Source organism: Simochromis diagramma, unplaced genomic scaffold (genome assembly GCF_900408965.1).
Source record: "Simochromis diagramma unplaced genomic scaffold, fSimDia1.1 OVJJ01000205.1, whole genome shotgun sequence".
Classification (NCBI taxonomy): Eukaryota; Metazoa; Chordata; class Actinopteri; order Cichliformes; family Cichlidae; genus Simochromis; species Simochromis diagramma.
The window spans coordinates 1559445-1571455 of record NW_024386782.1 but is presented as its reverse complement, the minus strand read 5'-3'; the positions used below and the strand labels follow the sequence as shown (position 1 = coordinate 1571455).

The window sequence follows — 12011 nt, the reverse complement described above, 5'->3', positions numbered from 1 at the left end:
CAACTTTTAGCTTTCTATAATCCATAACTGTACATAAACAGTAATTTAAAACCAGTTGTTCTGCTAAGCGTGTTTATACTGTGAATTACTTTATAGCCTTAAATTAAAGTGAGCAAACGCTGTTTCACGAGTAGATCAATCAAAACCAAGCAAAGATGGGGGTGATGATCTCAGGAAAATGACGATTTGGATTTTCCATTTGAAACGTTTTCTTCCAGGGAGCATGAACGAGAACAGAACATGAGTTTTTATATAAGCTGGATATTTTATACATATGATTTATTCTGCATTTAGCTCTTGCATTCATCTTTTTTGCAACACATAAACATGTTTTAATTAATTATAAATGTTTTATTTGCCAAAACTACATGATCGCTAACACAGCCCATCCTAGTTGTCTCATTGGCAGTTTGATATGTTCATGAGGTTGGTTGTTTTCAATCCTGTTCTCATTTGAGGTGTCAGATTGTAGGAACAAATCATGATAAAGACAGAAATCTGTCCCGAAGAGACGTATTTGTGATTTAGACAAGACAGGAGCAGTTACATTTCTATTAATTGGTGCTGTTTACCTTCTTTAAAGGCTTATTAGGGATAATACTAGTTTTATGTGTGACCATAAAATGCCTTGAGGTGTCTCAGTGCTTTACAAAAACAAATTTTCTTCTTACCAGCTGCAGGCTCTTTGGAGGGAAACAGCTTATTGTCCAAAGTCATGCCGATGTCACAGAAGACCTCCTCCTCGTCTCGGTCAGCGTCCAACTGAAAGAGAAAAAAGTTTGAGCTTTCTTTGAAGATGACCTAAAACCTCTTTTATTTCTTCACAAAGTTTGAGGTAGGGCTTCACACAAGTTATGACCTGAACCTGAAATGCTCTAGCCATACTCCGTCTGTTAATCCACTGTGACATCAAGAACGAGCCTCATTATAAGATCAAACATTAGAAACCAGCTCTGATGCTCAGAGCTACACTCTTGGGTCATTTGGTATTCAGCGTACACCGGAAGCTTTAATAGCACTCGATTAATTAACTTTCCTTCTGTGTCAGCTGGCCTCTTTCAGATTATTCAGAGGCTGTCTGACTTTCTTTGCACATACAGTACTCGCAAATTGACCATGAAGAATTTGGTTTGTGAGTGAACTGGAAGCTGACTGATGCAGACTTCTCCTCCGATCCATTAATCTGCTCCTCGGCTGTCCTTCTGCTCTCATCAGTGCCGATGACAACCAGCTGAAAGGCAAAAGGCCACTTTGTGCAAACGAAAGCAGATAAATATAAACACGCAAGACATGACTGCTCTCAGTTTTGTGATGCGACACCTTCAGGTCTTTGACTCTGCAGAGTTACTCAAAACTCAATGAAGACATTAATGACTGTCAGCGGCGGAAGTAGTGGAACGACAAGATGTAAGATAGGGATGCTGCATGACCAACAACTAGCTTCCTGCTGTGGTTACCATGGTAACAGCCTAAAAAAAGAGGCCTGTGCCTGTTGTCTGCTGCGTGGGAGAGTCCCCGCCGGCCCTGCGAGTCCACCTGCAGAAGAGGTGCAGAGAGGATCAGATTGAGGATTCCTCAGAGAGCGTGGCATTCAAGAGCCTTCTCAGAAATCTCCATGTCATGAATCACAGCAGAAAAGTGGCTGCCGTTACACTGCAGTGTCTTTAAAACCAGCATTTGTTCTGACACCAACATAGACGCGCCGTATAATCCATTTATACTTACAAGGAGCTCCCTGGGACTCTTCAGAGAGACTGTTATTTTTCAAGGACAGATTAGAGGCTTTGACTTTTTGGGGGTCTTTTGACTAATTATGTGACTGTTGTTATCTTGACAGTCAGGAGGAGCCAGTTCAGCACACTTACATTAGACAGAATAACAGACTGGCAGGCAAACATGGTTCATCCAGCTATCTACTTCCCAAAACTTCTGTTTCATAAGCACCCTTACTGACTAACCCCAAGGATACTTCATTAAAACACCTTAATGGTTAAAAACAGCCCTCTTCCAGTTGCTGCAAATTTGTTAACCGCACATCTATGATTCAAATCTCCTGCTCAGCCCAATCCCAAAGACTGGATTAAGATCTGGTGACTGTGAATGTCACTTGAGTACAGTAAACTGATCATCATGTTTAAGAGCTCAGTTCGAGCTTTGAGCTGATTTGACATGGTGTGTTGTCCTGCTGGAAGCGTCCATAAGAAGATGGGTACACTTTGGTCATAAAGGGATGGACACTATCAGCAACAATACTCAGGTGGGCTGTGGTGTTTAAATGATGTGCAGTTGGTACCAAAGTGCACCAAGATAATGTCCCCCACAGATTATACCAGCACTGCCAGCAAAACATTTGATATGACGTAGGATGTATCCATGCCTTCATGGTGTTTACTCCGAACTCTGATCCTACCATCTGAATGCTGTAGCAGAAAGTGAGACTCATCAGACCAGGAAATGTCTTTCCAGTCTTCTCTTGTCCAGTTTTGATGAACCTATGCAAACACATGCTGTGTGTTCAGAGGTGGCCCCCTGAATAATTTGGTTTTAATGACTGGTTATCTGAGTTAATGTTGCTTTCCCATTGCTTTAAGCAGTCTGGTCATTCACCTGTTGACCTCTGGCACCAACAATGCATTTTCACCTGCTCATTGGATATTTTCTCCTTTTCTGTAAACCCTAAAGATGGTTATGTGGGAAAATCCCAGAACATCAGCAGTTTCTAAAATACCATCGTGTCTGGAACCTATAAACATGCTACAGTCAAAGTCATCTAAATGGCTTTGCATCCATATTCTGATACTCAGTTTGAACTTCAGCAGTCCTTGATCATAGAGTTGCTGCCATGTGATTGGCTGATTACATATTTACTAGGGGTGCAACGATACTCCTATCGATATTGAACCGTTCGATACAGTGCTTTCGGTTCGGTATGCATATGTATGAACAATACAAAATTTGTAATTTATTTTATCAACTTTCCTTCTGACGATGCTGTCTGTGTTGAGCGCTCAGTGAATCTGCGTTCGACTACTCCGCCTAGGCTGCACTGTCGAGCGCAGATCCACTGAGCGCTCAACACAGACAGCATAGTCAGAAGGAAGAGCGCAGGGCAAGCTAACGAGACAGAAGTTAAGCTCTCCTTGCAACATGGCAAATTGAACCTCCCCCACCCTCATTCAGATCTGGCGTTTGGAATTTTTTTGGTTTTCATGTGACGTATGACCCTGAAGGTAAGCGCGTCATGGACTAAAGTAAAACAGTATGTTGGATGTGCCAGCAATGCTCAATTACATGGGTGGGAACTAGTGTGTTGCCCCACGCAGGGAGATTTGCCGTGTTGTGGCGTTAACGTCATTTCAACGAGATTAACGCTGACAGCACTAGTGGGAACACAACGAATATGACTGCACATTTACACCACATCATCCTAGTGCAAAGACAAGTGGAAGCAGAAAAAAACAACAAGCATGCATGCTACAAACTTTACCCGAGTCATTTAGACAGCCGTTAGCACATGATTCTCCTTATGGGGACCTGATATGTTTAATATTGTGGCGAGCTCAGACAAGGAGGAGACGGAGGTATCGTTTGGTCTTGCTTCCCGTGAGCTAGCCAGGGAGCACAGCCGTTTATTGACATCTGCATAAGAACACTGCCGCTAGCTAACTGCTCAGCGCGGCAACCGCACAGCAACAACAACAACAACACACAGGGCACCCTCTGACCCCGGAAGGACACACCGTAGCAGCGAGAGGGCGTCACCCGTCACTATGGCAACATAAACAAAACATAACTGTACAAACAGAACCCTGAACAGCCCTGACCCGCTACATAGCCCCCCACCTAAGGGATCAGTCGTCCCCGACGACCCCATTGCCCCACACAAAGTCCTGCAAATGTCCAGGTGCCTTCTTTTTGCGCACCGGCCGGTCACGACCGGCGAGGGAAAAGTCACTCGGGTCAGAACATGGGGTGCCACCATCATCCCACTTCTGACACCAATGTGGCGAGCTCAGACAACGAGGAGGCAGAGGTGTCGTTTGGTCTTGCTTCCCGTGAGCTAGCCAGGGAGCACAGCCGTTTATTGACATCTGCAGAAGAACACTGCCGCTAGCTAACTGCTCAGCGTGGCAACCGCACAGCAACAACAACAACAACACACAGGGCGCCCTCTGACCCCGGAAGGACACACCATCGCAGCGAGAGGGCGTCACCCGTCACTATGGCAACATAAACAAAACATAACTGTACAAACAGAACCCTGAACAGCCCTGACCCGCTACAATATGCTGCTGAGAATATAGCCCAGAAGAAGCGTATAGTATAGCTTTTAGTTTGGAAAGAGCCATTTCTCTGTAATAAACTCTCTTTTCCAAAGATGAGTGATTCCTCAATCAGATACAGGTGTTACCGCGCCAGATCCGCGGCCCCGAACCGTAGTAAGGAAACCTCTGGCAGTTACTTGAAGGTTCCGTAACTGACTCGTAGCCGGCAACAGCTTACTATACAGGTCAACTCCGCTAGCAAAAAGATCGAAGGAGGCGTAGGAAACTGCTTCACCGAACTTTATTTCTTCTCTAAGGCACGAACACCGCATACAGTGGGCTGAAACAGTTTACTCACAGCGAGCATCGCCGACACAACTCTGGCTGTCGAGGGAGTTATTATATTCCTTTTATTTATTTTCTTTTCGTCTCTTCTGTAGCTAACCGTTACTTTTTCCCCTTCTCCGCTCTCTCTCGTCACACACACACCAGGCAGTCCCGCTACACACATCCCGAATACATTTCCCATCAGGCTTCATCCTTAAAGGGCCATGCCTGTAACACAGGGCTTGCAAAATCGCTAGCCCGACGTCCCGGGGCTAGCGATTTTTCCAGTCGGGCTACCAAAATCTATCTCTGCCCTGCCCGTCGGGCTATTGTAGGAAGGGAAAAGTCACTCGGGTCAGAACATGGGGTGCCACCATCATCCCACTTCTGACACCAATGTGGCGAGCTCAGACAACGAGGAGACAGAGGTGTCATTTGGTCTTGCTTCCCGTGAGCTAGCCAGGGAGCACAGCCGTTTATTGACATCTGCATAAGAACACTGCCGCTAGCTAACTGCTCAGCGCAGCAACCGCACAGCAACAACAACAACAACACACAGGGCGCCCTCTGACCCCGGAAGGACACACCGTCGCAGCGAGAGGGCGTCACCCGTCACTATGGCAACATAAACAAAACATAACTGTACAAACAGAACCCTGAACAGCCCTGACCCGCTACATAGCCCCCCACCTAAGGGATCAGTCGTCCCCGACGACCCCATTGCCCCACACAAAGTCCTGCAAATGTCCAGGTGCCTTCTTTTGGCGCACCGGCCGGTCACGACCGGCGGGGGAAAAGTCACTCGGGTCAGAACATGGGGTGCCACCATCATCCCAAAGCTTACATGCTTTCTCTGATGCCAACTATTCAGATGTAAGGAATAAAGGATGCTTTCTTTTTTAAAGCTGCCAGCGTTGAAACTGATCTAGTCCTCTCCGCGTAGTGAAAAAAACAAACAAAAACAAAAAAACATGCTCTTAAATAATTAGAAATGAGACAATAAAGAGTTATGGTGCTGGACAAGAACAGATAGCTGATGAGGAAGACAACCCAGGGCATATTCATCACTTTTGTGCATGTGAGACTGCTCCAATTAAATTCTTTTATGCAGATAATCACAGCCACCGTCAGTCAAACCTGATCAATCAGCAGATCAACGAGATAAGCTGAGTGCCAAATAATCATCCAAAATTACCTCGAGGTTCTCGTTCTCTTTAATTTACAAGCTCGACAAAAAGCCAAAAATGTCTTAAAAGAACGTTTTTGCAATAACTGCTGACAACTTTCTCTTAAAGTTGCAGTTATCTGTGAGACAGCGTTTTAATTTGCATCTAACAAAAATAGCAGTGACAACAGCTCACTGCAGCTCTGAAGCCAGCTCTTCATCTGGACCACGGTCAAAGCCAGATTCTTGGTAAGCCTACCATCATCCTTCGCCTCCTTCCACTTCAGTCATCAGCTATTTGATATATTTGAGCCTTTGTTTTCATGTAACACTCCTTCCCCATCCACCTGCCTGCATCGCGAGGCTTTAGCATTTTTCGCTTATTACTATAGAAGCTCCAAAGCGTCTATATACAAGAAATGCAAAAAAGGTACTCAAGATAGTCCTTGTGTATATATGCTCTGAAGGGGGCTGAAATTCTACCTGCATGTGCATATTTTTTCATAAATTTAATTGCTGATCAGAATCAGAATACTTTATTAACCCCAGAGGAAATGATGTTTTCCCAGTTGCTCCAAGACAGTATCAAAGAGAGAGCCAGAACAGAAACATCTCTTCAAGTACATCTAAGCAGGGTTCAAGGATAATTTTCCAAATCTCAGCTTCCATAGTGTGCAATAAACTGGAAATCCAGCATTTTAAAATGGATCCACCCCCAAGGTTGTTTAGAAAACGCTTGATTTTAAAGGGATTTTATTCGCCATCCATCATGTTATCGATCATGTCTTCAGCTGTTGTCAAAAATGTCTGTAAGAACATGTTTTAGCTTCATGTACTAAAGCAAAGAGCTGCACCTTTTATAGATATGAGGTGAAGTAACAGCCTTGATCTATTCTCTCGGAGAAGGTGGATTAAAGGAAACAGATGAATCAGAGTCCGCCAAAGCTCTGAGACATCTTAAAGCAGATGCATCATCTACTCTCTGCAGCTCTTTTGTGCATTTGGCAAAATCTGTTTAAACAAATTCACATGAAGCTCTTCGAGAGCTCAAAAGACTCTCCCTGTACTTCACAACAGTCTTTTCGGAAGTTATGTAAAGTTCAGTGTCATCACTGGATGACAGCTTTGATATAAATAGACATGAAAGGATCTATAAATAGATGTGTGACTATTTTCATGTGATCCCATCTTGTCTCCAAATCTTCTATTTCAAGAAAAATGAACAAATATATTTTGCCCATCTTTAGAGAGACTCAGGAAGGAGAATTTCGATGTCTTGTTTGTTTATATCTGCATGGCACCTAACAGCATGTGGGAAGGAAGCAGGAGCTGAGTTCAGTCAGGGAATACGTAATTAGATCGGTCAGTTTTCCTAGAATGACAAGGCAGCTTCAGCCGAGGACCCAACAAACAATTATCTCTCCTCGCAGCAATTTCCGATTATGGGCGTTTTTGTGGAGTTGTTTGTGTGTGTATGTGTGCATGTATGTCTGATAATTGAGTCATCCGACATGCTAGGGGATAAAAACGACTTTCATCCGCAAACATCTAAATGTCATGTTTTAGATGAAAATCACAAACACTGCATTCAGGAAAATGACATCTCACATGTAAAAAGTGTACGTCAGAGGTGCCAGAATGCAGGGCGACAAAATTAGGAGTTAAGTCAGTTAAACATGGAGAAATTAACGTCCTCGTAAGCGCTTGTATCGACAAATCAGTCATTTTTCAGCGAAGTGGAGAAGTGACTCACTGCGATTGTTCTTTTGTCACGCTATTCCTTCTTACATTGGACCTGACATTTAAAGTGGAATGATTGCGTTCACGCAAAAGCACTTAAGCCTCAGAGGTTATTACATTCATCAGTCAAGAAAGTGTGGAGTCCATCGGATAGGATAATTATTGAAGAGGAGAACAAATGTTCTGGGTTTCAGTTTATTTTGTATTCCAGGTCCCTTTGTTTTCTCACCTGCCTTATGTTCCCATGTCTGGTCCAGTCCCATAGTCCATTCCTAGTTCCTCAGTGTTTAGTCCTTTGTTCTTGAATCCTTAGCTTCCTCTCTTTGTTTAGTGTTTCTAGTTTTAGATCGTCTTAGTTTTACTTGTCTGGGTTCAGTTCTCAGTTTAAGTGAGTTTGTATTCTCTCCCTGGTTTTAGTTATCATGCTTCCCCTGTGTCCACAGTTTTGTCTCTCTGTGATTCCATGTTTAGTTACTACTTTTTAAAAATTTTGTTAGTCCTGCGTCTCCCTCTGCTCTGGGCTTCCCTTGTCTTGTTTTCCCCTGTAAGTCTCACCTGTGTTCCCGCCTGTTGCCCCTCTGCTTGTTATCTTGTATTCATTGTCTGTGTCACCATCTGTTCATTATCGGATCCTCCCTCATGCATTTTCTCTAGATAGTGTTTGGTGAGTGCATTATTTTGACCTTGTTTGAACACCTAGCAATAAAGGCCCGAGTTCTGCATTTCGGTCTGCGACGTGCCCGCAACACGGCGCTTCATGTTACAGATAACCCCCTGTGAGCAAGCAGTTGGTGACCAAAGGAAGGAAAAACTCCCTGGTAACAGGAAGAAACCTGAAGCAGAACTATCTGGATTGGGTAGTCATCATCTGCAACTCGATCAGGTGTTTCTAACTCATAACCATTTGCTGCCTTTCAGGAAACTGATGCTCAGTCATGTTTGAATGTTTTGTCATATGTGTCATGAGCTTCAAAAGTATCCTGATCCTTTGTTTTTGTTGTCTTTTTGCCTTGCTGTAGTGGCTCCATAGTGTAGTGGTTTACACATTTGACTAACAAGCAAGAGATCCTTGGGAAGAAACACAAATAATTTCGGGGAGGCGTTAGAAAGCGCATCTGGTGTAAAAAAATCTACCAAAATCAAACATGCAGAGCTGACTGCTGTGGAGACCCTGTGTAAATAAGGGTGTGTGTGGGTGTGTTACTGCATACTCTCCTTTTCTTAGCATACATCTGTCTCCTTGTCTGCCAGAGCCACTCATTGTCCCTCTTTCACTTTAACCCTGCTTTATTTTGAAGTTTAATTCTTAATGTGAGTTATGGAGTTTTCCTTCCTTTGTTCTTTTTCCTGGCCTTGTTATTGCCTCGTGTTCACACGTGTTGTATGAGTGTTGTATATTCCTTCTTCCTGGTGTATGCAGGGTTGTTCAAACCTGAAAACGATGCTTGACTTTTGCTACAGTTTAGGTGGACAAATCAGATATCAAGCATAAAGTGACAAAAAATTGATGAAGAATTTACATTTTGAATCTTAAGAGAGATTCGTACCCAATAATCCAGCATGTTAAAACTTACTGAATAACATTTTTAACTGGTCCCTGTCCTCACTCGCCACAACTTTATTAAGTTCATGTGTTCAGTGGCTTGCCAACCGAAATAACTAATCAGCCAATCACATGAAAATAAGCTCATTTTAGGCTTCTCAGTACCAAGTAAGCATTGGTTAAACCCCACAGCCTGAGTATCATTACTAACGCCTTCTGATGGCTACTTCCAGCAGGGTAGTGTATAGCAATTTCTTTTACTTATGTATTAATCACATTATTGTGGTGGGAAGCAAACCACTCCACAGGAAGACTCTTTTGTCTCTTCGAGGACTCTCGGAGGTAGCAAGGGAGTGTGAACCTTAAGGTGTGAAACAGCTGTGTACTGCCTTTTGTTCCTGAAGAAGGTATTTAACTGAGAGCCATGCTAGGGTCAGGTGAGACTCTGCTGACCGTCTGCCCCGCGGTCATGTAGGCTCTCCACAAGCTTGGTTTTCTGTTCTTTGTGTGTTTGGATTAAAGAATGTTACTTACGGCTCACCGCTCGTCTGCAGGCTTTATTTAATGGAAAACGTCCACAACAGTAGTGTGCCATGTCTCAAAGCTCAGATCATCTCAAACTGGTTTCTTCAGTAATGAGTGACAATGAGTTCTCTGCACTAAGATGTTGTCCGCAGTCACCAGATCTTATATATCCCAATTTAAGCAACCCCAGCACGGCACACTGATCAGACTTTGGCATTAAATTCTTTTAAAAATCAATGAAAGCAAAATTCATGTGGCTAAAAATATTGTGATTTTGTAGTCTGCTGATGATGGGCAGCTAACTGGAAGGCTTTCTATTGTCTCTGTAAGTTTTTAAGCGTGATACAAGGGGCTGTTGAGATAAATGGAATAAAAAAGTCTATTTGGCCTCTTTATATTCAGATTATGTTGGTTCAGTGGAGCACAAAAGGTCAAGGCTTAAAGAGAAAAATACATTTTCATCCTTCACAAATGTCACTGGAAAACAGACAAACCCACTCTACAGATCTGCTCCGGCTGAGAAGATAGAATTAACTTGTATTTATTATTTGAGCTCTTCATCAGTGTTTCTTCTGAACAACCAGAACTCCTCAACACTTTTTGTGGAGGGATGATGTCTCTCTTTTTAAAAGCACTTCAAACTCTGCCAGCCTTTGATTTCTGAGTCTTTAAGCTTGTGCGATTGAAAAGATGGTTTGACAAACCATCTAAAGATGTGCTTAACGGAAAGGTGGAGTGACGTGCAGTCTGTCTGAGACTCACTGTAACAGCCTGTTGACCTTGCTGCATCACAGTGGAAGTGGGGACAGAGAAGGGACAAACTATCAATAAGCTAAAAAAAAAAGTTTCAAACTACTTTTGTAGAGACTGCAGACTTCTTCTATTCACAGAAGAAACTGATAATTCCCAAGGAGTCTTTTACAAAACACAAACTGTCACACCACATAAGGACAGTGCACCCAGAGAGGTCTATTTACTGCTATTATCCTGGCCATAAGAAAACATAAGCGCTGGAGTGAACAACACCAAATATACATAAACATCATTTTCATCATTAAAGTAATAATCATGGTTTGGTAAGGAAGTAGTATTTCTGAACCGATCCACTGAACCTGACTTTTTCTTTCTTCAGTCTGGACTTTCTCCCTTCTTCTGTCATAACTGGTCCTAAACTTAACTGGTGCTAGAAGAGGGAGTGTGTTCCAGTAAGCAAGTCTGACCTCATGTATCTTTTCTAGGTGGTTTACAGACTGTATATAAAAGATGGATGTAGCTGTCACCCACTGGTTTGTGAACTTGCTTGATGCCCTGAGTTTGCAATTTTGCCAGTAGCCCTTTGATTTAATTTTTGTTTTTTAAATGAGCCTATATTTGGTGCATATTTGGTTGACACAGTAGCATTAAGTTGGACTGAGGTTCATTGTGGTTCCCCAGCTTGTAATTCATAGTATTATATGGGATGTTATTTTGGTTAGCAAAAAAAAAGGAAGCTTAAAACAAAATCTACTTTCTTGAGAAACTAAAGAGCTTACTGCTCAGACTGTCTTCAAAAAACATCTCTCGAGTTTGAGAGAAAACATCACATTGCTGCTTCAAAAGACACAGAGCTCAGTGTGTCTTAATTAAAGCGACTCCACTGGGAATGCAGGGAAGATGTAGAGGATTTACTGAGAGGTGGCAGGCAGCAGAAAATTCATCCAGTTTAACGTAAGAACAGATGCTGATGTTTAAACTAAATGTACTTATAGAAAAACAATCCAAAGCATATTTTTAACCTAATATCTGAAGTTATGGATTTCATTTAAGTCTAAATGATTTGGAGGTCATTTCTTAAACATTTTTCTAAAGTCTGAGTTACAATTCCATCCATTTCCTGCCACTTATCTGAAGTCGGATAACGGGGGCAGCAAGTTAAGCATGGTATTTCAGATGTCCTTTCCCCCAGTCACATTTCCAAGGTTGTCCCAGAGCATACTGATATGCTTCGCGGCCACACTTATGTATATGATCGCTCAAGAAAATGGGTGTGCCCCAAAAACCTCCCAAAGAAAGCGTCCTGTTTAGTTACCAGAACTGAGCTGACTCGTTTCAGTGACTATATTGTTCAAAATATTCACTCGTCGCCATCCCATTCTTAGTCCATAGGGTTTAGTATGATGCCGGCCCACTCTTTTTTAGCTATCATAGCTTCAACTCTTCTGTGAAGGCTTTCCACAAGATTTAGGAGTGCGTACTATGTGCCTTGGCCTGGCATAACGGTGCACTGTGGAATATTTAGTAGTGGGGAAATTTCACAACTGGCCTTGTTGCACAGGTGGCATCCTATCACGGTACCACGCTGGAAATGACTGAGCTCCTGAGAATGACCACTGAAGGAACAATGGGCTGGGAGGTCAGTTCCTAGTAAAATATAGTGTATAATACAACCACACTTTGGAACTATAGC

The 12011-nt window shown here is 42.9% G+C and overlaps 1 protein-coding gene across 1 annotated transcript in view; it reads right to left on the bottom strand.

Moving 5' to 3' along the window:
* The window catches only part of ak5 (adenylate kinase 5), a 102982-nt gene that overhangs the window by 52783 nt on the left and 38188 nt on the right, over window positions 1-12011 (bottom strand). Inside the window, exon 7 of the mRNA XM_040015506.1 lies at window positions 672-762. Coding sequence (XP_039871440.1) covers window positions 672-762 — 91 coding nt within the window. The remainder of the gene's footprint in view (window positions 1-671; window positions 763-12011) is intronic.